The sequence below is a fragment of the Scleropages formosus genome, chromosome 11 (genome assembly GCF_900964775.1).
Source record: "Scleropages formosus chromosome 11, fSclFor1.1, whole genome shotgun sequence".
Classification (NCBI taxonomy): Eukaryota; Metazoa; Chordata; class Actinopteri; order Osteoglossiformes; family Osteoglossidae; genus Scleropages; species Scleropages formosus.
In genome coordinates this window covers 9,526,984-9,551,951 of record NC_041816.1, presented here as the reverse complement: position 1 = coordinate 9,551,951, position 24,968 = coordinate 9,526,984, and the positions used below count along the sequence as shown (strand labels likewise).

Sequence of the window (24,968 nt, the reverse complement as noted above, 5' to 3'; positions counted from 1 at the left end):
CTTTGGCCTTTTGAGTTCCAGTAGGGTGTAGAGATTTGTCTCAGCTGTGCTGGCAGAGCAGCTGGAAGGAGCTTCGTCACGTTACCCCATGGAAACAGCTGCTTCCATCCGTTTGACACACGTGTCGAGCAAAATGGTTTACGGAAACTAGTGATGCACTTGTCAGCTGCTGCAGGCGTTTATTATCATTATTTTCTTTCTGCTTTCCTATGAATTTTTGATTCAGCTTAAAATTCTTTTATGGATATTAGTGATAGCAGAAAGCAGGAAGGGCTGTTGGATACCCCAACATAGGGTTCACTGCTAGGTGAAGCTTGCCATGGAGGTCCTGTAGCAAGACCGCGCACTCTGAGTGAGGCGGCATCTCCTTGGGCTCTACTAAAACTGCTGAGTCCAAGCAGAGGTCATTTGGAGGTTGTCTGTTCTCTGTGACTTTACTTTCACGAGCAAATCTCATCCTTAGTATTCGGAGCGTGGCGAAGCCAATTACCTGCTGTTAAAGCTTTAATGAGCCCACAGTCTTCCAGACATTAATTGAAAGATAAAATCCAGATGGGGTAAATTGTCCTCATTATTCTATTAAATCTGTCCTAACACCTTGGTACAAATTTAGCCAGTTATGCCATATCTACTCTGCTTTTAACATGAATGGCTCTCCAGTATTTCCTGGACCATTATGTTTTTGTCAAAAACAATGTAAATCCAGATTAAAAAAAGGTTCACTTTCTTCCTCTTCTTGGCATCATGTTACTGTGTGGCATGCAGTTATCTTTTCAAGTTTTAAAGTGTGTTTTTTTTTTATCAGCTCCACTAATTTAATTTCCTCTCATTACCAAATATATTCAAGATTGTAATAACAGGATAAATGAGTCTCTGAATATTGCCAATGATTTGTGTTTTTTTCATGCTTCAGTGTCCTGCAGGAGAATTTCATACCTATTTGTAATCTCTTTCTATGCATAGTCACATGGCACTCACTGATTATTTGCAGTTATAATTCTTTCAGCTGCAACCGCTCATAAATATTCATTCAATACAGCCAGTGGTGGTAAGATTCGAGCAGAAACAGGAAGTAGTGCAGAATGGTGGTTCTTGTTAGAGAAAAGCGACACATGGTTTTACCCACTCCCGGCTGCCACTGGGCCTCCAGATGGCCTCAGGAGGATGACGAGCAGCCAGCATCTGAGTGAGGGGCAGCAGGGGCCACGGCTGTGTTGTGCAGCAGGGATTCTGCTGTCGCCATCCGTCACTCACACCAGCTGCACTCAGTGAGGTATGAGAAACGAGACCAAGGTGATAACAGCCAATCACTTATTCTTGCTTTTTTTGTTGTGTTGTTGTTGGCTGGACATTAGGAGGCCAGTGTGCAATATTTGCTTGATGGTCTAACTGCTGAGGAATCAGAAGGTGTCAGTGTCCTCCCTCTCTCTGTGTGTGTGTGTGTGTGTGTGTGTGCGCGCGCGCGCCACTATAGGATGTAACATTATCACTTTTTATGATAATGAAAATATTACAATGAAAAGTAATATTGCTTTTCAACTGAGCAAATACTGAGTTAATTTTTAAGTTTATAATATATTTGCATTATCAGAAATCTCAATTACATGTTTACCAAGTCAGATTCTTTTACCATTGTTTTCTTATCCAGGTTATTAAAGAACCCAATCACATAAAACAGTGTAGTTTGTTCCACTTTAGGATGCACTTGTGTAAAATTTTATTTTACACAAAATAGCAGTACATGATAAATATTGGTACTGTAGTACAGTGGGGTACACTGGTGCTTCACAACATTTGCGCTGTAGGTGCGGTCATTGGTTTGAATCCACCTCAGTCTATGTGGAGTGCACATGTTCTTACTGTGTTTGTATGGGATTCCTCCAGGTGCTCCTGTTTTCTCATGCAGTCCAAAGACATGTTTCAAGTGAATTTGTGGCTCTAAATTCACCATTCTGTCCATGTATGACTTTCCAGTGATGGACTGGCGTCTAGACCACGGAGTACCTTGCCTCGCATCCTATGCTTACAGGATCAGCCCACTGGGACCTAGCAGTAAGACAAGCTGTTCTTGATAATAGATGGATGCATATTATCTGGAACATCTATATTACACTACATTTTAGAAGTAAAAAATAATGTGTAATAACACTTTTCCAGTAAGGTACTCAGCACTGGTGTGTGTATTTATGGGTGAGAAAGTGGACATCTGCTCCATTTACTTTGGCCCTCTTCCCTGATGGCCATTGGTGTCATCTGTACTCGTTATGCCTCTGGCTACCAGAAACAAACTCTGAGAACACTGGCTACAGACCTCTTTAAAGGGGTGCTGTTGATTGAAATATCAACAGCACACTGGCATGTTGATGCTCTCCATGAATCCATTTCATCTGCCTGTATCATTCCCATCGTCCCAAGCCCAGAATTGTATTTGTCCTTGACCTTAAGAGGTGACCCTTCAGTCACAGTGAGCTGCTGATTGTCAGGCTGGAAAGGTCCTCCATGAGGGTGGTGCCCCTTACTTCTCACACTCCCCTCTGTCCCCCAAACCATGGAACACCTTTGCCATTTTCATGGGCTGAAGGCTCCTTCTTCGGTGATGAACCTTCTTCTCAACCCCCATGTGCATCCCTCAGACACCAACTATAGTTTTCTCACCCTGACTCGATGGGTGTCTGTGGGAAGAGACCATAGTCAGTGAGATTAGTAGATGCTAAAGCAATTGCCGGTGCACTGCATGGGTCAAGGGGGGAAAAGCTTTGTCTAAACACCTCATCTGAGCAAATCTGACTGGAAAATTAAGGCTTCCGTCAATATCTTTCTGAGGCACGTTTAATTAGTGTCTGTACTTCAGGGAATTAATTATAGCTACCTATTGTGTACTGCACGTCTTACAGCCACATTTCCTTCAGAGCTTCTCCTGATGGTTCCTTGCAGAGACCAGCAGTAATAGAGTGGCTGTTTTTCTTATTTTTTAAACTAATTGTGTTGTTTCGTTGACACAGGCAACCAGGTGTGTATCATTGTTCCTTTGTAAACCTTTTGCTGCATTAAAGTGACCTGATGCTTTTAGAGAATTAGGCCCAAAATTACATTACTTGCTTCAAGAAGAGAGAATTGGAGTGTAGGGAGATGAGCATAGTTTTCGGTCATAGGTGATCTGTTGGGTCTAAAATGCAATGTTATGGGGGTGTATGGCCAGGCTCGCCTGGGGTGTGTCTGGGTTTTCTTCGACAGCTGAACTGCAGATCTTTTGGGGTGACCTCACCAGTGGAAACAAAGGGGGTTGCTGGGGCGACGGGAGCCAGGCAGCACCAGGCTCGGTGGCTGTGTGCTCGGCCCCCACACTGACACGCCCACTTCCTGCTACCCATGGGAGGCAACCAGGATGACAGATGCAGAATCTCAATGAGAGGAGGTTTGTGTCCTTGCAGCACACACTGAGACCAGCTCTCAAGTGCCATTCACACCAGTTAATGAAAACTAGACTGTTATTATTTAGTTAGATTTACTAATATTTATTTACATTTACATTACATTTAGCTGGTGCTTTCCTCAAGTGACCTGCAATGTCAGGCTGGTACACTAAGCTTTCTTAGCTAGAGGTGGCCGGTCTCTCGTTTTAATATAGGTTCCAGAATTCCTCCAAAGAGAGACATTAAGGTATATCTGGCTTTCCAAGGACATTGTTTAGAGACACACTGTGACAAACACCATAGCCAAACATCTCAACTGAACACACACACACACACACATTTTCAGAACCGCTTGTCCCTTACGGGGTCACGGGGAACCGGAGCCTACCCGGCAACACAGGGCGTAAGGCCGGAGGGGGAAGGGGACACACCCAGGACAGGACGCCAGTCCGCCGCAAGGCACCCCAAGCGGGACTTGAACCCCAGACCCACCGGAGAGCAGGACTGCGGTCCAACCCACTGCGCCACCGCACCCCCTTCTCCTCAACTGAACAGTTGTCCAGATATGTGTCCAAATAGCTAGAGAGGATTAATACTTCTTCCCAGCAGCTGTTATTGACTATTATTTAGCTGGAACCTTTGCGAAAAGCAACTTACAGTAGTGTATACACACACACACACACACACACACACACACACACACTGTCTGAAACCGCTTGTCCCAAGTTGGGTCACGGCGAGCCCAACCCGGCAACACAGGGCGTAAGGCTGGAGGGGGAGGGGGCACACCACAAACGGGACGCCACTCCATTGCAAGCCACCCCAAGCAGGACTCGAACCCCAGACCCACCAGGTAGCAGGCCCTGGCCAAACCCGCTGCACCACTGCACCCTCCCCCGACAGTAGTAGGTACAGTATATTATACTAAGCTATTGACAGTGAAAGAGGTGGGATTTCAGTTGCAAGGTATGGCTCAAACTACTGCACCACTTTATGACCCATGCCTTTAAATCATAGTATGACCCGTGTCTTCCAAGGTGCGTCCTCATACTGTTTGATTTTTATGAGCATGGTGGCATAAATGGTTACTGATGATGGATGAATGAGTGAGTGAATGGATAGCAGGAACTTCGGTGGTGCTATTGACTGTTAAAAAGGAGCCTTTAGTTTTGTTCTAGCAGAGAGTAAGGTCATTTGTATTGTGAAATGGCAGGCAGATAAAGGGACAGGGTAATTAGGCTGAAAGAGAGTGTCTTAACTGTCATAGCGCTGCCCTTCAGAGGGAGGAGCGTTCCACAGCCATAGTCAGTATGGCAGTGGAGAGAGTGAGAAGGACATGATACCCCCCATGTCAGCAGGTCTCACTAGGTGTCACTGTGGGAAATCTTGCAAGACCCTGAAGAAGTGAGGTGAGGTGAATGAGTCAGGCAAGAAATAGTGATCATTGATGAGTGTGGAGGAACCTAGGGTGTGTCTTTGTTTGGCTGTGTGTGTGTTTCATTTGCAGCAACTACTGTAGAATGTCATTTCAAAGTGCTGTTTTTAGATGGACGTGCACGGCAGGTAGCCAACATTGTGTTTTCCATTCCCCTTTCCTCACAGCCGGAGCTGAGACGTCCCTTCCACTTAAGCCATGAGGAGATTCTTGTTTTTTTTGCTGGGAAAAAGTGGAGCTCGCTGATAACCAGACAGCTGTGTGGGTGGTGTTGATTTAGAAAAAAAAACACTGTTTCTGAGACTTCTTGAAGGAGAAACACAAATCCAGGCTCCTTCCAAATATTTTATCCGTCTTACATAGTTAATGCGTGCTGCACAGGATTAGACATTGTTGTGGCATTCTGAAGAAAAAAAATCTTTTAATTTTTCTATAAGTTTTTAACACTTGAGTACATTCCATGACTTTAATTTGGTGTTTAATGACTCGGTCAAGGTTGATAAAGCAAGTCATAAAGGTGCTGTAAGGAAGCAACTCGCTAATGTGTAACACTAGCAGGTGGGGTGGGGGGTGTGAGTTCTGTGAAGATCACTGGTCCTGGGTGGGATCTTCTGGGGAGGCAGTGCTCATCCCATCTTCTCGGATTCAGCATCCTGTTTCTGTGAGCTTTCTTTAAAAACAAATACGAAACAGGCTTCTGTTTTCAACTTATACAGCTGGTGCAGGGGTTGATGAAGCTCTCTGTCAGTTCCCAGGAGGTGACCTGCTATTCTAGCCTTAAGCTCAGTTAGTGTAACAAAAACCTCTGGCTGTAGAAATTGCAAAAAAATCACAGTTTGCTTACTACTGAAGCATAGCTGTGGAACTGAGAATCAGGCAGGTCTCAGGATAACAGTTGAATTACTGGTTTGGTCATAGTATCTGCACTATGCCAAGAGATGTTACACAACACAAAAATACAAGACAGCAACATGTTTAAATGCCTGATGGCCCCTCAAAATAGCCTCTGGAAATCTGGTAAACGACCAAAGGCAATAGACAAGGTCGTGATGTTAAAATGATGGTGCCACTAGTTCTGAAATGCATTCATTTATTTAGCACACACACACACACACACACACATTTTCAGAACCGCTTGTCCCATATGGGGTCACGGGGAACCGGAGCCTACCCGGCAACACAGGGCATAAGGCCAGAGGGGGAAGGGGACACACCCAGGACGGGACGCCAGTCCGTCACAAGGCACCCCAAGCAGGACTCGAACCCCAGACCCACCGGAGAGGAGGACTGTGGTCCAACCCACTGCGCCACCACACCCCCTCTATTTATTTAGCAAATGCTTTTATCTCAACTGACTTGCAGTACAATTTTACAAGTTCATTCTGCTGTGGACTTTGACAGCGGTGATCCAGATGTAATGACCCTGGATCTCTAAATCTGACTATATCAATATATCATAAATTTAAATAATGAATTATGTCGTAGTCTGACATGTTTACAAAAAGCAGTGTCTATCACATCATCTGCCATAATTTCTGAGCCATTATTGTGCTTGGCTTTATTTCTCTGATATACTGGTATCAATGTGTTTTGAATATTTCAGTGCAATTTGAATTTGTTGTTTTAATATATGGGTCCATAATCCTTAAATGATTTGACAGAAGTACTATTGGCTTAAATTTTCCTAAGGCATTTTGATTGGATTATTAAATTGCTTGACAGATTGATGCAGGCTTGTGCAGGTATACTGTATGAGACGACACCAGATGAGCTGCACGGAAGGGGATGGTGTGAAAATTTCTGTGAGTGACACTTTCAGATTGTCCTTCTCACCTCTAAGTGAAAATGTTATTCCCATTTATCGTTTAAACGCTGATGTACTTTCTACAAGCGAATATTGTATTCCAAGCCTTTTAAATCAATAACTAGAACAATAACACAATCAATAATTCTAATAAATAGCATTTTCCACATAGCCAGGAGTGCTAAATTGCTTTTTGTCCTGTTACAGATGATGTCCTTGGGGAGGCAGTGACATTTCCATGGAGCTGTTGTAACTGGCTGTATCAGTACATAATACCAACCTAATAAGTGATTATATTTGAGGAATATATGAACACAGCATTGTGTTGCATTCACAGGTAGTGTCAAGGACACAATATGTCATGGAGAATGGCAGCACGCTACAAATGAAGGCATTAAAATTCTTATTGAAATGCAAACTTTTCCCTGGTGTCCTCAATGCCAGCTGACCCTCATGCTCTCCCTTACTCTTTAGCTTCACTGTCCACCCCCACAACACACTGCGCCGACAGCTGCAAACACAGTATTGCACAGGAAATATGTCTCAGCGCAGCTCAGTTTTTTTTCTTCTCAGTAGCAATAAATGATGGCTGTTGTTATCCAATTTTAGTATGATTTGGTATACAAATTTTAATGAAATGTACAATACAAATTCCATTGATCAGGCTCCAGACCACTGTGACCCTCCACTGGACAAGTGAGTGGTTATTAATAAGGGACGGACAAATTTCCCTGATAGTGTTAGAGAATCAATTTCCTTTTCAGTAGTGTTGACCATCGCTCCAAATAAGCTTAGAAAAAACAAATCTGAATGAGTCCAGCAAGGATGGATGTGGGCAAATACTTTGATGGATTTTAAGAAACTGGGCTGAGTTTTTAGTTTTTATTTCAAAGAAGATTGCTGGACAGTGGCACAGTTGATATGACTAAGGTGGTGATGCCTCATTTACTCTGAATTCTTCCCAGCCACCTTTGAAGATGTAATGCACTCATTGTTTTGTTCTCTGAGATGTGCGTCACTTTGGAGAAAAGCGTCTGCTAAATGAATAAATGTAAATGTAAGATATTAATCCAGGCAGCATGTGCAGTGTTTAAAACACATGAAGCATTTACTGTACCTTATCTTGAGCATTAGCATTTAGAATGGCAGGCCACACATCTTCAATCAGTCCTTTCTGCTCTTCCTAAGCAGGCAGGGCCAGACAGCAACCATCACTCAGCAAGGCCTTTCCATTTCTGTTCAAAGTGCCTTCAGCTCTGTCCACTTCAAACGGATAGATGCGAGTTTGCCTCCACTTTTTTTGCTGTCTAGAGCACAAATTGGAAAGGTTTGTTTTTTCCTTCTCAGAACAAAATGATGAAAGAGAAGAGAGACATTTATCAGCCCCCGAAAAGATGGTTTTACCTGTTTTTTTGATGCTATGTCTCATGTGGAATACAGAAATGGCTGCAATCCACATCCTGAAACAATGCCAGCCTCAGTTAGGAGCACTTGATCAATATAATGCAGTTTGGACCACTCATTTCTTCATTTGTTCACTCAGCCATCTATGCACTGAAAACCTGTATCCATTGTCCTGTGTCTGTCTGTCCCGTCACCATCTTCCCAGTAGGCCAGAAATGTTTCAGCTGCCTACCATGATAGACGTCGTTTTAGAATTTGTTTTTATCTACAATGAAACTTTAATACTGCTGTATCTGGATTATTTGTTAGTCCGGAACTGGAGTCTCTACTCATCAGCAGTGTGGATGGTTGTGCTTGATGGCTACCTGGGACAGCGAGTAGTGTAGTGGTCAGATCTGTCACTTTGCAATCAGATGGACTGTGATTCAGGTCACTATTACTGCTGTAGTACCGTTCAGCAAGATGCTGTATTTACATATAAATATCTTTTCACGGGGGGGTGTGGTGGTGCAGTGGTGCAGTGAGTTTGGCTGGTGCCTGCTGTGCGGCGGGTCCAGGGCTTGAGTCCTGCTTGGGGCGCCTTGCAATGGTCTGGCGTCCCATCCAGGGTGTTTCCCCTCCCCCTTCAACTCTGCTCCCTGTGCTTCTGGGATAGGCTCCGACTCACAGCAGCCCTGCTTGGAACAAGCAGTTGTTGACATTCGTTGGTTGGTTATCTTTTTACATACAGTATAACGCGTAAAGCTTTGTATGTAGTATTGTAACTTGCCTTAGACAAAGGTTTTAGTTAAATTATAGTCAACAGTAGTCATTCATTGGGAAAAACCTTTATTCTTCTCCTTTTACTTGGACACATGTCAGTGCCAGAGCACAACTCAGCTCAAGGAGCCCAAAGTGTTCAGTTCATATCTTCGGTCTACATTGTCTTTTTTAATATGTCCGTAGATAACATCCTTGGAAAGCTGGAAATTATTTAATGACTCTCACTGGAGGAATTATAGACTCCTTGCCCATAATGGAAGACATGCTTTGGATGGTGTTGGGGTGTTAAACACGAAACATCATCAGCAGAAAGAGCTTGTGTGTTTGCACTTCAGGGGAAGGAAGGAAGGAAAATAATAAAACCAGAGTGTATGGCACCTTTCGGGTGAGCAAGCTTGCTTTCATTTGTCACTCCTCTTGGGCGTAGTAGTGCAGGAAGGCAACAATGAATTTTATTGGATCTCAGGCTTTTAAATTGATATAATGCATCAACCTACTGCAGTGCAATAGGTAGGGCTGCTTTTCTGGCATTTGTTTCAGTGGCCTGATAAATGGCTTCCTGTGCTTGTGAATAGGCTTCGCAGACCTTACTGCCAGACCTTACATTGCACAAAAAAAACCCCTCTGCCTCTTACCTACTGGGATTTCATGGTTTATTGTTCTGCCTTTAATCTCAACATTGTGTACAGAGCAGATTCGCCGCTATATCAATCCAAACATACACTTTCCCTTTATATCCTTTCAATGATTCGTTTTTGCAGTTTTCTCTCACGTTGGATCTTTTCCAGTCCTTTCTCATCAGGAAGGCGTGTTCACTTCTTTTCAGGAGTCTCTACCAATGAAGTTGCTTGTGCCACTGCAGTGTGTGAGTGACTTGACTCAGTGGTGCAGGGCATGAGTCCATGTGAGGCATCGCCCATCTTGTCATAAGCCATTTTCATGCAGGTGTCGTGTCCCTGGGAGGTGCTAAAAGTGCTCCAAGCTAGCCTAGGGACAGTTTTATACATAACACCATTTACATTTATTCATTTAGCAGACGCTTTTCTCCAAAGCGACTTCCAACAAACTCTGTAGTTTTATCACCCCACACCGTATAAGCTCTACTTAGTGTACTTTAATGGACAGTTGTTGAACTTGTTAGTAAACTGATATGTATTGTACTGCTTCCTGAAGAACCTTATTTGAAGCCTATCTTTGTAGTCTTAGCAACTCCAATTAGCAACTGGCCAAGCAGTACAATCCTTACTCATTCAGTGCATCATGGGTAAAAAGATGGACGCTGCTTCCAAGGCGGCTGTCTTTTCTGTTGAGTGAACTTCATGTCTTTCTGGAAAGCCCATCAGCTGGCTGAATGTTGTGAGGAAGGACACATGTGGAAGAGTTGCCTTTTGTGGCTCCTCTGTGGAGTTGTACAACAAACCCCCAAACATCACGTCTTTGCCTTGGCTTTGGTTTCCAGACGATTTACCTTCAGACCCCTGTCCTGCAGTATTCTCTTTCTATTTGCTCTGTAAATACTTTGCATGGGTGGTTCTTTTCCCAAGGTCTCCTGTAAGATGCTGTGACATCTCACAAAACAAACAGGAATGCTCTCTTAAACGTGCCATGGTGGATGTCAAGGGTTTCCGATACAATCAGTCTAACAAGCAGTTTTACCAGCACACGTGGCAGCAGCAATATCTGTAATGTGTTTCTGCCTGGGAGTTATAGAGACATCCTGTAGAGAATGCCAGCCAGAGACTTGTTATAGATATTTAAATTGACAAGCGCCAAAGTCCAATTAAGAAGATAATTACACCAATTACCAGCTACTCATCTGAGAGTTAGACAGATTGTGTTGCAGACACGGGCTGTGTCACTCTGCATCTGTTTACATTTTTTCTAATTTCACATGTTCCTCAAGCTTACAAGACAATTACCACTGCCATAATCTGCATCTGCAGCACAGTTAATTGAAGCAGAAAAAACGCACTGTATTGTTTATCTGCCCTTACATATGAGAAAGTCCAAATGATTGTTTTTAATTAAGTCTTATTGGAATACACCATTGTAAATATTTATGAGGTACCTGAAAGCAGTTTCGGTTAGAAAACTAATATTGCCCCTATCTTGTTGACGAGTGCCAAAGGGAGCACATTTCAATCAGTGGTGTGATTTGGTTTCATTTCCCCTCTGACCATCCGCCCTGGCCCTGCCTGCTTCTCTGTGTCCGCCTTCCTCTATCTGATGCTTACAGCCAGAGTCCTGACACTGAACATCTCGAAGTTGTTTTCTAGCATCTGGCCTCCCTGGAATCAACAAAATTGAACCTGAAAGCAAGTGTGGCAGAATTCTCACTGATCTGACATTGTCGTTCTCCCAAGTTTGTAGTGTTACTGTTCTTTTGTATTTAGCAGATGACTTTGCCCAGGGCGACATACAGCTAGATACAGGATACTAAGATACTTACATTCACACAACAAAGCAATGTGACAAACAAACACTCAGACACACACACAGAGACACACACACTCGCCGTTGAACTTTCACCAATTCAGCTGAAACACATCTTTGGGCTGTGAAAGGACATCCACTTGAACAGAGGACAAACATGTAAGTTCCACACAGACTGAGCACCATTTCAACCCATGTCTCAACACACAGCCCAGGAACTGTGGGGTATTTGCTCATTTGGGGAAACTCGAAGAACCTTTGTTTAAGGGTCAATTTCCTTTTTCTTAAAAGTTTACCCGAGGTTCATGGAGAGCACATATCTCATTGATTTAAAGGGATGACCACTGAGTTAATTTCAGGCAGCCACATGGCGTTGTACTGTATCTGTCATAATGAGGTCTGTATTCTCATGATAATGTATTCAGATCCAATAAACACTGCAGAGTTTAGGATGTATGATGCAAATGGGCAGCAGTCCCAGAGGCCATAGAGAGCAGAAGTGCACTTCCTCTCAGTCTGTGCTAGTCGGAAAGAACTTGGCATCACAGATCAATAAGCAGAATGAAACCCTCGCCCAAAAGGGCAGGGACACGGCCCTCGCAAGTTAACAAAACGGGGTTGAAAGGTCAGTGGTACCCATGGGGAGCAGTATCCCGTAGTTACCAGTAGCTCCTTGTGGGAAGCAAATACGACATCACTGCTAGGAGACGGAGGAGAGGGAAGGTGGGGCCAACTGCTAGGCGATGGAGGAGAGGGTGGGTGGAGCCCACCACTAGGAGACAGAAGAGCAGAAGAGGAGGGCAAAATGTTAGGAAACAGAGGAGAAAATAGGTGGAGCCCACTGCTAGAAGACGGAGACAAGGGTGGGCGGGGGTGGGACTTGGTGCTGTTTCTGGAGGGGGAAGGGCTGTTGTGCATCCCAGCAGAAATTCATTCCCTATGCAGCTGTTGTCACGATCTGCCAAACAGGTAAGAGATGGAACATTTTCCCTGCTTTACCCTTTTAACTGACTACTTCTGCAGTGCAGTAGCAGAAGCTGGTGGGACCATTCTGTTTTACGGGTGGTGACTCCTTATGTTTTATTGAAGGGGAGCTATAAAAGGCAATAATACATGGTGTGAATGAATGAAGAGGAGAGGAGGTGACATACTGAGCTGGCGGTCCCTTAATGGAGGGAGTGTGTGGTGGGGGGGGGCGGGGGTGCACTGGTGATGAGAACAGCATGAGCTGCAGGGTCATGGAAGACAGAGCCTTGGTGTTGATGCTCCGAGAGGGAGGCTCCTTGGACCTGGTGCAGCGCGCCTAGCAAGGGCTCGTACATCCGGCCTGATTGTGTCTTGCAGCCCTGCATGCCATCCTCCAATCCGCAGCGAGTCCCTGTCTCTGTGTAACACGGCACTGGGTTGAAGGAGGGGAGGGGGCCAGGGGGAGCCTGCCTCCTTTGTACAAACACTGATAATTAGCCATGGAAATCACTTGTGATTGAAAGCATAATTAACAGGGGAAAAAAGGAGAGGACAAAACAAAAGCGTCAAAAAAAGGGCCAGGAGGAGGCTGGCTACTGGTGGAGATGGTGCAGGCCCCATTGGAGGAGGGGCATAAAAGGAGGAGACAGCATGGGGGTTGGGATGGCAGGGTATTATGACTGGTGATGGTGTAAGGAGTGAGGGGAACGTTGTGGGAAGATATGGCGTAGAGCATGACGGCGGGAAGCAGAGCCCAGTGGTTTGGCTGTCAGTGGTTTTTGCTGTCTGTTAAATGGAGCCTGTGGGCTGCGTTCTGTGTGCAGTGTTATGTCTGTCTGTTTTCAGGACTCTCACGTATGGCCACTGAACAACCCTCGTCCTTATTCCCTTTCTGAAAGACCTCACTTTGACTACAGATCATGATGCCACAGTGGATGGCAAGATCTGGAAAATCTACAGAGCTCCTTTGTTTCCATTTGAACAGCAACTCGGTTTAGAATTTGATTAACGGCATTTGGCGTGGAGTGCGATGGGCGTCGGGAGCAGAACGCTGCTAAGAAAAGAGGGGGATTTCATGACTCCAAGCAGGCATGCAGGCAGGCAAGCAGGCAGGCAGCGCACCAGTAATTGATCAGTTTTTTCAGTGTAGGCGTGAGCGCAACTTCCAGGAGTGTTGACAGAGGTGTTTGTGCTCAGCTGTGAAATCAATCTTTCTCGGTAATGCCTCAGTCCCTGGATGTGTCAGAAAGGTCTTTATTAAACTGCTGTCAACCTACAGAAGGTACAGGTCTCTCTCGTGCAGTGATAAGGCGCAGAGGAATTTTATTCGGGACATCTCTCACTGAATCATTAGCATGCGAATACTGTACAACCATATTATTTTGTCCTTTTCATTTAATTAACACAACAGAATAGGGCTTTGTCACAGGAGCAGAGTCATAATCAGTCAGCTGTGAACACACAGATATATAAATATACAGGCAAATATAGCAGCAGGGTAAACAGTAACAATATTAATCAGACTTGGTCAACTGTCACCATCTAAGAAGTTCCAGAAAGGTGAGCAGATCTTACAGGATTCATTCGAGTTATCATGCAGGTTCAGTACCATCATATTATCTTTACAGTATTTCTAGTGACAAAATAGTTTCTGTGGGTTGTGTTGTTTTGCAGTTGGCTTCCTTCATGTTTACTTTTTCCCTTTGAGTTGAAAGGATCCCTTTTGGTGGATTTTCCCTGTTGAAAGTGTAAAAGATCACAGTATCTTTAATTGCTGTCACCAGCATGTTTAACTGAAGCATCTCGCTGTGTGTAAACGGCTCCTTAGGGATGCCTGCAACCCAAAACCGAATCCTGCCTCTTGTTTTTTAATCTTTTCTGTGTGTGTGTGTGTGTGTGTGTGTGTGTGTGCGTGCGTGCGTGCACACATGGTGCTAATTGCGCTGCTGATTCTAATGCTGATGTTTTGTGCAGGAGTGAGAAGGACCGAAATGCCCGGTGTGTAAGCAGCCACCATGGCTCACAGGAAGAGACCTGGGACGAGCAGCAGCATGGCCGAACCCCGTGCTCGGTCTGGCCCTCCATCCTTTGCTGCCCAAGAAAGTGATGAGGGGACCCAGGGGGAACCTCCAGAGGGGCCCCAGAATCCCTACTGCAATTCCCAGGGGCCCGATATGACTGACAGCAGGCCAATGACACCGGACAATGTCCGCGATGACCTCCGCCGCCATCCCGACAGCATGGATGGGGATTCGAGCTCTGAGTATGTCAACAATACATCTGATGAAGAGGAGGACTATGACGAGGGGCTGCCTGAAGAGGATGAGGGCGTGACCTACTACATCCGGTACTGCCCCGAGGACGATAGCTACCTTGAAGGGGTGGACTGTGGTGAAGGGGACTATGGCAGCGTTCGCTCTGAGCAGCCCCCTGATGCTGATGAGTGCCAAGAGGCAGTGGAGGAGTGGGTGGAGTCTGATGGGCACCGTGCTGTCCTGGAGCAGGAGGAGGACACACCGGGGTACGATGGCGGCCTGGACCCGGTCTCGGATCATCTCCCCACCCTCCGGCAAGAGCCCCCGCCCCGGGATGGGGAGGAGGAGGATGAGGAGGTAGAGGGCAGCGAGGGGTACTGCCCTAATGAGGAGGAGGAAGAAGAAGAGGAGCGTGACGGGCACAGCTATACTGGGGACTACTACGCGCCAGCAGACAATGGGAATGGTGTGCAGGCGCACTCTTACCGTCCAGGAGAGGGTGGAGATGAGGCTGAAGAAGACATCGACCAAATTGTGGCTGAGATCAAGATGAGTATGAGCATGGGTAGCCTCAGCAGCAGCACAGATCAGAGCCCTGAGGAACCTGCCCCTGAGCCCACCGCCGGACCCAGCCCGGCCCCCGCCTCCTACTCACAGCATCGTCACCACATCCGTCCCAAGTCGCTCAACCTGCCCCCTACCAGACACAACCCCGAGATACAGAGGGGCTTCAGGGGCCGAGCCTGCACCCCAGAGGAGCGACACCAATGGGAGCAGGAGCAGGTGAGGCACAGGAGCATTTTTCACATTAAATTTGTGGGGAATGGTGGCACAGTGGGAAATGCATCCTGAGCGGCCCTCAATTTAGTGTCACTGAGAAAGGGTTAGGTCAAAGGGGAAGTCGTGAATTCTCATATATATATATGAGAGTGTGTATGTGTATATATATGTATATATATATAATATATATGTGTATATATATATATATATATATATATATATATATATAGAAATTACATCCAACCACCAAATTCTTGTCTGCTTGGAACCTTTGAGCAGTAAACTTTCGAAACTAGTTAGTAGGGCCCAGGTTTGAAATATGACCAAATTTGATATTAGAAGTCTTATTATGGGAAAATAATTGTCTTAACAAGTGTAGAAATGTGTGGTGAAATATGGTGACCGGTAATATGGTGTATGCGTGTGTACCATGTGGATGCAATATTTTCCGGTTTGTTAAACTTAATCAGGATTCCATCCCTGGGCCAAACTGCTCATGTGAGATTGATTTCATGCCTTCCAAAGCATCAAATTTAATGCAGTTAAATAGTTTCTTAAGAATAGGCTGCTTTGCATGTTACTGTTGGACTCTTTTTTCCAATATTAATTTCCAAGAACCCTGATGCGCAGAAAGCAACAGAATAAAATCATTTCCCCAGAGAATGAATTCCAGGCACAGAAAGACAGAATAAGCACTATTTCTAAGGTGGGTATTAAAGAGATGCACCTTGCTTAGTCTGTCTATAGTCAAACCAGCAGGTGAACACCAGCCTCGGGGGGGATTTTGATTAAACCATTTATTATTATTGGTGTTATTTTTAATTCCCATTTTGAAATGCACTTCTTGGATGTGTCATTCCTGCAGTTATGATAAAGTGTGTGATTATAACAGGTAACTCATGGTGCATCTCAGTTACAAAAAAAAAAAATTCCAGCATTTTAAATGTCTGAAAGGTTGAACTCAAGACAGGTTTCGTTTTCATGTCATCAGTGAGGTGCCTGGAAGGACGTGCTCCCCTTGTGCTGTGAGCTGGAACAGTAGATGGAGCTTCCTGGAATAATGGTGTGGACCTCATGCAGTGCCTGGGAGGCTCTGGTAGAGGAGGGAGGTGTTTTCCTCACCCACCAGCCCTGTTCCGTGTGTGCAGCGCAAGTGAATGCTAATGCTAACCCTCTAAGGAGAGCCTCTCTATTCCTCACTGCAGCTTCTCCAGAACTGGGGGAAGGAGCTGCTTCCATCCAATTAAACAGCTAATGAATTCAATTAGGTAATCAGGGCTCGAGTGAAACTCTGGAATGCCAGGACTGTAGATGCTAGCAAACTTAATGACAGCGCACAAACAGAAATTGTACATTATGCAGAATTAAGTGTCAGCGTAGAGAGTGTCCGGGTTTGTCCACCAAGGACTGTGTCCACAAGGAAGACGGGACACATGGTTAGGGAGTGAGTGAAGCGGGAGCAGCAGGTGGAGTGAGAAACGAGCCATTGGAACCACAAGAGGAGGAGGACGACAAGTCCGAGCCCCATCAGGCCGTGAACGATACAGGAGGTCAAGAGTGTCTCGGAGGGTTGTGAAGCCACCAAACCCTCCCCTCCCACACGCAGACACACACACACACACACACACAGGTCTGATGTCACTTGCTGGACATCTGTATGTGAGTGTGGTGGGGAAGGATGAAAACAGCCCACAGCCACCCAGTTCCAGCACTGTGCAGCCCATAAACAAGGAGCTGTGTCTTGCTAGAGTTGGTGCACTGAAAATGAGAATGAAAATTTAATGTTAAACGCCTGATGGCAAAAGGATCTGCCTAGAAACCTGGTTGACATCTTCCCATAAGCAGGCGCTGCAAAAAAGGAAGGAAAGATGTCTCCGCAGCACTGCGGTACTGCAGCGCTGACAGTAGTAAGTAGAGTGCACTGAACCCGTTTTACTGCCTCTGCTGTCATGGCTCACATGAACCCCCAAGTGTGTGGAAAGCCTGCATGTAGGAGTTCAAAGTGTGTTTGTTGTGACTACACAGGGAACCCAGAGGTATTTCACAGCCCTTTGCTTTGAAGGCACAGGAAGGGGAACACAGCTCAGCACTGCTTAACCCTGGATGGGCGGTCAGCTATCGGCGTGCGTGTGTAGGGTCCATATGCCTCTGAGTATGTGTTGACATGTATCTGTTCATGATGACTTTGATGGATATTGTGAAATCTTCACTTCTGTTTGTTAGACGTCTAATGTTGCTTAAACGTGCAGAGTGGAACATCCCAGTTCTCATATCATTCAGTGTATCTGACCCTCAAATTGGCTCATTCATCTGAATTTTACCTCCATTGTTGCGTTAAGCAGACCTATTCATTTCTGAGAGTCATTGCCAACCTTTGCGCAAGTAAGCCGAGAAGAGTCTCTCTTCAGTTGTCTGTTCCTGGACTGTGTTAACTCTTTCTTACCCGTTGTGTGTCCGAACAGGTTCCCAGCAGCACAGAGCAGCCCAGGAAACAACAGCGATCAGACCTTAACGGGCCGCTGGAGAACAATAATGTTCTCGAGGTCAGTGGCTGGCTTCACCTTTCACTTGTAGTGTATCTGTGTGCCAGTATAAGCAGTGCAAGAAAAAACACTTATGTCCTCCATAACATAATTCTTGTGCTACCCATTGCTAGTGTAGTAAAGGTTGTGGTACAGAGCTGAAGTCTGTCTACATCAGGCAAAGTCCCTTCGCCTTCAGTTGGATATTCAGACTTGTCAGCAGTGCTCGAAGCCCAGCACGATTTGACTTGAGCAAACATACGCTGATCAAAGGCAATGCGGTCAGATTCTGCAAATTTGTTCTGGGAAATTTCTTGGGCTTGGAGGGTTTGACTCATGTCCCCACTTTGCATCATTTCAGCTGCGATGCTGCAGAGCAACGTTGCGCTCAGAAGTGAGATGGATCCTGGGGTGATCTGATGGCCGTGTGCCGTCCTTCTCCTCCAGTCTGTAACGAGCCTTTATGTATCTGCCACGATCGTGGGTCACCCCCCCTTCCCCCCCACCCCTAGCAAACGTTCATTTCATTAGAGGGATTGACAGCACTCTGGGGCATTCGCTCACAGCTCACAAGTGAAATGTTTCCCTGGCGTGGATGCTGCTCTTAAACAGCAATGCGGGCGCGAGCAAAGGTCATTACTCCTAATGGACGGCGCTTTCACTGCAGACATGGGGCTGGAGGGTCTGGAATTAACACCGTTTGCTTTTTGGCATGTCATATGATAAGGTTTCTTCTATTACAGTCCACATCTAACTTGGTTTGTGTGCTCTCAGTGCACAGTGTAACTGTCAGAGTGCGTTATATATTACTACGTGGGTGTATAGTAAGGGACACATTGGAGAGTGTTCTGTGTGTCCGATACATTACTAATGTAAATATGAAAATCATTAAAATAAAAAAAAATTATTGAAAAAAATCATTATTGTGATTAAAGAAAGAAAGCATTTTAAAGTGCTATTCAAAATTATGTTTGTTGCCTCTTGCAAGAATAGGGTTGGAGCACATGTAATATACAGAGGCATTTGCAGTTTTAAGATTTTTGTGTAAACTACAGGAGATGCGGTGAGCCATGCATATTTCATGCCCAGGCTGCCTCTGGAGAGTTGAATCCACGCTTGTGTTTTGCAGCAGACGAAGAAGACGGCCTCCTTCCCCAGCTTTGTGGATGGTGAGGCTCTTCCTTTCTTTCTTCTCCTACTAAGACTGGTAATCTGCCCGGGACATTTTAATCTGCCAGAGTGAAATAAGAAATCCAATTCACAACATCAGAAACAAATATAGTACCTAAGGAGACGAGAAGCAGTAAGGTGATAGAACATTGTCTTCTGTTGTACAGCAAAGTGATGGGAAGAGGGAGAGTTCGTCTTATTTTTCTTATTTCAAGTGCCAACTACACTCACAGTAGCAAATATGGAGTGACAGTGGTGAGTGCAACTTTGAAGAAACTTCAGAGAAATATTCACAACAGATCTGTCGAACACGCACGGTCCTGGGCGTAATGCGAGCTACAGATGTTGTGTCCCGAACCCCAGTGGTTGAGCGCAAGACCCAAAATATGACCTCAGAAGGCCGTTAGTTATTATTCCCCTATATCTATCTGGTACCATTGCTCACGGTGACTTAGTGTTAGACAACGCAACACAATGCAACAAAATTTTTCAAAGTTCTTAGTTATGTTGATTTTTGCATTGATTATGATTAAAGTTTACTGATTACAAAAATACTAACTAGTTTTTGCAGAGTGTCACTTTTAGTTTGGTACTTTACAGCCATTGGAAGATTCTAGAAAGCACCAGAACATTGTAGAAAGTATCAAACATTCTGGAAAGCATCACCTCCTGAAAAGTACTGGAATGCCTGGAACCCAGTCCCAAAAAGTAATCAAAATTTGCAAATTTAAGGAATGTGGAAGATTTTTCTAAAAACTGACATATAGTATAAACTAACGCCAAAAGTATGTTTAACGTAACAAAACTGAATGGAAAATGCAAAAAAACAACAATAACCTTTTTGTTACATTGTGTCAACTTAACAGTGATTTGCACATTCATGCTACAACAGGAAGGGGGGTGCGGTGGTGCAGCAGGTTTGTCCGGGTCCCGCTCTCTGGCGAGTCCGACATTCGAGCCCTGCTTGGGGTGCCATGCAACGGACTCACATCCTGTCCTGGGTGTGTCCCCTCCCCTCCAGCCTTGCACCCTGTGTTGCTCTGGTTCACCACAGCCCTGCTCGTGACAAGTGGTTTCAGACTGTGTGTGTGTGTGTGTGTGTGTGTGTGTGTGTGTGTGTGTGTGTGTGTGTGTGTGTGTAGTATAGCAGTGTATTTTTACAGTATCAGTTCAGAGTAAGTACCTTGATGAATGGAACTACAGCAGGAGCAGGTTTTGACCTGGGGACTTTCACACCCTTAATCACTACACCACCTGCTGGCCCCTAGTACTTGAGTTTTGCTCCGGTAAAATTGCCCAAGTGTATAAATGGATAAATAATGGTAAGTAGTTTAACTCTGTAAGTCGCTTTAGATGTTTATGCTGTAAACATTTAAAGTCATTATTAAGTGTGTGAGTGGGCACTGTCCTTCTCTTAAGTGGCGTTCAGTAAAGGCTTTGAAGTTAGCTGTGTGGATTGGCATGTTGATGCATCTCCTCTAAACCCACATGTCCTTTTACTATGTACACTCAGCCCCAGGTCACATACTGCATTTACTATACAAGTCTGAATAGGAGGCATAGATTCTTCGTTACCGACATGTTGGCCTGCGCTCTGTTTGACAGATTGGAGTGACAGTCACAGGGAAAAAAGTCTCAACTGTCAAATGCACTGGCAGAGGCAGTTTCAGACATGCTGATAAAAGCTTCAAATGAGCCTGCAGAAGCTCCAGGCTTTTCACTGGTATTCCAATTAAAAAGTGGTATTATGCTAATGCAGAATAGATATTTTCAGTTAGTGGGTGTGTGTGTTCATTATGTTCAGGGGCCGATTTTTCATGTCTTCGTATTTCAGAACATTTTATAAATAATTAAGAAGGTTTTTGCTCCATTTTTGTCTGTTCATTTGATAGTTGCGGTACATGTGTTTGCTATGACTAAACCCAGCCCCCTGACTGTCACCATCTGCCCCCTCCTCTCTGCCTTTGCCTTGCTCAACAGTGCCAGGTCCGTGTGAACCTGAGGACCTCATCGATGGAATCATCTTTGCTGCCAACTATCTGGGTTCCACCCAGCTGCTGTCAGAGCGCAACCCGTCAAAGAACATCCGCATGATGCAGGCCCAGGAGGCCGTGAGCCGGGTCAAGGTATACCCTCTCAGAGTCTGCTGGCCCTAGCCTTCCTCTTCCCCCCACAAGGCTTTCTGTGCCGGCCTGGGAGAAATTATCTGTGGTGAAGATTTTATGCTTGATGGCAGCTTGTGTTTGCCGCTCAGGGATTGCTGTCTAATTAATATTTGCAGCATCATTTCTGGGAGGTAGAAACACAGTTGTGCTCAGTCCCAGCATGCAGCTTTACAGTGTTTTTGCTGTCAGGGTGTGAGCCAGAAGGAAATGTTTTTTCAGCCTGGTCCTAAGCTGATGGTACCCAGTGGAGAAGGAAAGTCTTTCATACGACTGCACACAGAAACAGACACAGACGCACTCTCGTGCGTACAATGGACACGCAAAGAAGGAGGCACATCCGCATACAGGGAAACATAGGTTCTGCTCTAGACTACATTGGTTAAAACATAGTAAACCTCTTACATGATTAGGTGTGTGATTGCTCCGGATTCCCATAGTTTGGTCCTTGCATCTGTATTCTACATGACTGTAATTACAGAGAAAATCATCCCTATTTCTGTCAAGACACTATTGCTTTCAATGTCTCCAGAACAGAAGTGTTTTTGCCAAATTAACAGGCCTGCAGTTTAACTGTGTTGAGATCCATGTGGAGATGCAGACTGCAAAATTTCTGTCTGTAGTTCCCCCTCTGCCCTCCTGTTATTTTCTACTGCAGCCTACAGGGCTATAAAATGAATGCATGGCCTCATATGTTCACTTGGATTTTGAATTTAGGGTATATAGGCAGTAAAATAATTGCTTTATAATTTATAGCTCTGGCGAACTGTCTGTACATCAAATGTTTTAAATTGATCTGATTCCTCAGTGTGTTTTCTTGTGAATTATTGATATGCTCTTCCATTAGCTTGCTTTCTAGTATTTTGTAGTTTGCTGGTTGCGAGCATCTGAAAACATGACTCCATTTGTAGCATGGAGATGGAGCTCTGGATTCCTCCACAGAAGATCCCCTTGTCTTGCAGAGTTGGGACTCGGTCCAGGGCACCCAACACTGTCAACACATCCCTCCTGCCAGGTTCATAGAAGTTCCATCTCAGATGATCCTACATGGTGCACAGCCTTGGAGCTGAGCCTCCTGCTCTGTCACACGGAGTGGAAGCCTAAGCCAAAGCCCCTCCAGTGAGGCCTGTGCTGGGACACTCTGGTATGAACGAAGCAATGCAGAGGTTAGACTGGGTATTGGAGGGCCTTCAGCCCATTGATCAGGCCTGTTTTCTCTGCTGCAGCTGGCTTATCTAGACCAGAAAGCTTAATGTACTTCTCCCACGTAGAAGAGAGAGTGGAGCAACCTTTGCTTCTGCTGTGCCTATGGCTGCAGGTTCAAGAAAGAGGCCATGTGACCTGCTGAAAAACACTGTGTCCTCCTTTGAATCAGCCATCAGATGCCATTGAAGATGAAACCATGGCAACACTTAACTGCCACAGATTCTCTCTTCCTATTTTTTCCCTTTTTCATTTGCTGTCTGCCCTCGGCTCCTCCTGGAGGAGGACTTCTGAAAGGAGGGCAGTCATTTTCCCTTCCCATCTGACATGTCCGCTGGGACATCAACGGTAGCATGTAGCTCAAAGAGACACCCTTTTGTTCTGCCCCTCAATCCACCCTCTATGGTGGGCCTTTTGTTGCGACTCAAACCTCTTGCTCCTCACCCACTTTGAGAGGAATGGGACAAGGAAGGGAGAAAGAGAAGTGCTGCATGTTTATGAACACATCCATGGTTTATTTATGTACATTTTTTTAGCCTGCTGCCCAGATTCAATGAAGTATTTATGCCATTTCCCCACTCACTCCTCTGTCAGGATTGTGTGGTTCGGGAGGATGCAGATATCTGCCGCACGTTGTGAGATTGCAAGGAACGGAGGGTGGAGCTGGAGGCGGACGCTCCCCTTGGGATTATCCATGTAGAATAACTCTGGTCGAGCAGTTTCAGCACGCAAATAAGGTGGAACATTTGGTATCTTGGAGGTTTGGTCTGAAAGGAGAAGGCCTTGGAAAGGCATCCTGACCTTGATCAGAGTGTTCCAGTCTGAGGATGAGAGCTGGGCCTGTGGATGGTCCTATCTGGTGTGTTGATGTAAAGCACAGATAGGTGTGAATTCTTCCTCTCTCCTGGTGCCAGAGCCACACCACCAGGTATTGTGGCACAAACGTGATCTTACCTCCATTCCTGCACATACTACCGTCCAGCACATCTCCTCAGCAGCACCAGGAGCTTTCTAAGGAACGCATGGTCTTCAGTGACACCTTTTCTGAGAGAAAAATCTCGTGGGCCTCATCAAAATGCACACAAGAGCCTGTCCCTGCTGGTTTCCAAATGCAGCCCACCCCAACCCTGTCCACTGGCTCCACAGTTTAAAAGCCATTGTGTTGCTGCACCAGCTAGAAGCACTAATAGCCTGCGATAAGCTGGCATCCCTTCCAGTGTGCACCCCCATTGGCCTTGCGCTCAGTGATTCCAGGATAGGCTCTGGACCCCTCCAACCCTGATGAGAACAAGCGGTCAATAAACATGGATGGATGCTTAGAAGCACTGATTCTGAACTTTTTTAAACATCAAATCTGAAAAAATCTTATCTTGTACATGAAATAAATGCTTGGACTCTCCCACTGGATTCACTGAATCACCATCAGACTTCAAACCAAACAAAATTAGCTACAAGAAGCAATGGGCGAGTTCTATTATAGTGTTACTTATTTCTTTCAGTTAAATGGGTCTCACTGCTCTGGGAACTGTATGGCTGGTTTGTAATTCTGCACTGTAAATAATCTGACACCTGATTTTCCGTAAAAGCTTTTAATTGCACAGCAGATAATTGATGCAGAGGTCTTATAAAATATAGCAGGTCAGCTATGTCTTGGTATGTTAAAACTCTGTTAAATGTATTCTGTCCATATTTTTGGTCTGTAGGAGTCTATGTTTGCATGCTATGTGGTTGGCTTCAAGCAAAGAGAAAGAGCAATTATGTCCTGCTAATTGCTATTTTGATTTTTTTTTTTTTTTTTTTTTGCAGAACACAGCCGTGCCATCGCTCCTCCGATTTTCACGAGCAGCGATGGTAGCACATGTGTTTAGTTCTATTTGTGTTTTTCTGTGTTTAATTTCTTTGTTTTGATTTCTGCATTTTTGCTGCTCCCGGTCTGGCGACCCCGTTTCTGTCGTGACGCCTTCCAGAGGGTTCAGAAGGCAGCCAAAATCAAGAAAAAGGTGGTGTGTAAAAAATACAAGTAAAAAAAAAAAACAGCAGGATGACAGAAAAGCAAGGAACACATTGTCTCCCCCCTTTTCACTGCCCCTCATCCCACTGATGTCTGCGATGTCTGGTTTCTGTGTACTCTGGAGGCATCAGGTTCCGATCTGAGCTAGAGGCATTCTGGTCATCTTCTCATTTTGGTACAAAACACCAACACCCACACTTGTATCATCTGGCCCTTGTGTATCCCACCCAACATGGGCTCTCATTCTGAAATACAAAATGTATAATGTAGCTAAAAATATATTACTATCATGTAAGAGAAGTGAAGCAAATAAAATCAGATAGAGTTGCCCTTTCAGACAGACGAAGTGTTGACAATTCAGGTATATTTTTGTTTAGGCCAAATTAGCTAATCTATACTAAACATAATGTGTGAAACCAGGAGTCTGTGATTGCTCTGCTTCTACCTCAGACATCATTATGGCTGATTTTGCCCCTACATCCATGAAACACCTCACCCCCTTTCCTGGCCATCCTTCATCAGCGTGGTGCTAGTGCCCTGTGGGAGTCTCTGTGCTCAACCCCCAAACCACCTGTGTTTTACCTTGCTCGGCATGCATGCTACTGCTCAGCTATTTCCTTCTTGTCAGTTCTTTCATGTTTTCTCGTA

At 45.1% G+C, this 24,968-nt stretch overlaps 1 protein-coding gene across 1 annotated transcript in view; it reads left to right on the top strand.

Annotated features, from left to right (window-relative positions):
- The window catches only part of LOC108926703 (amyloid-beta A4 precursor protein-binding family A member 2-like), a 55,955-nt gene that overhangs the window by 20,824 nt on the left and 10,163 nt on the right, over positions 1-24,968 (top strand). Inside the window, exons 2-6 of the mRNA XM_029256046.1 lie at positions 14,192-15,255; positions 17,715-17,795; positions 18,907-18,943; positions 20,925-21,070; positions 24,277-24,309. Of these exons, the coding sequence (XP_029111879.1) occupies positions 14,233-15,255; positions 17,715-17,795; positions 18,907-18,943; positions 20,925-21,070; positions 24,277-24,309 (1,320 nt within the window). The 5' untranslated portion in view covers positions 14,192-14,232. The remainder of the gene's footprint in view (positions 1-14,191; positions 15,256-17,714; positions 17,796-18,906; positions 18,944-20,924; positions 21,071-24,276; positions 24,310-24,968) is intronic.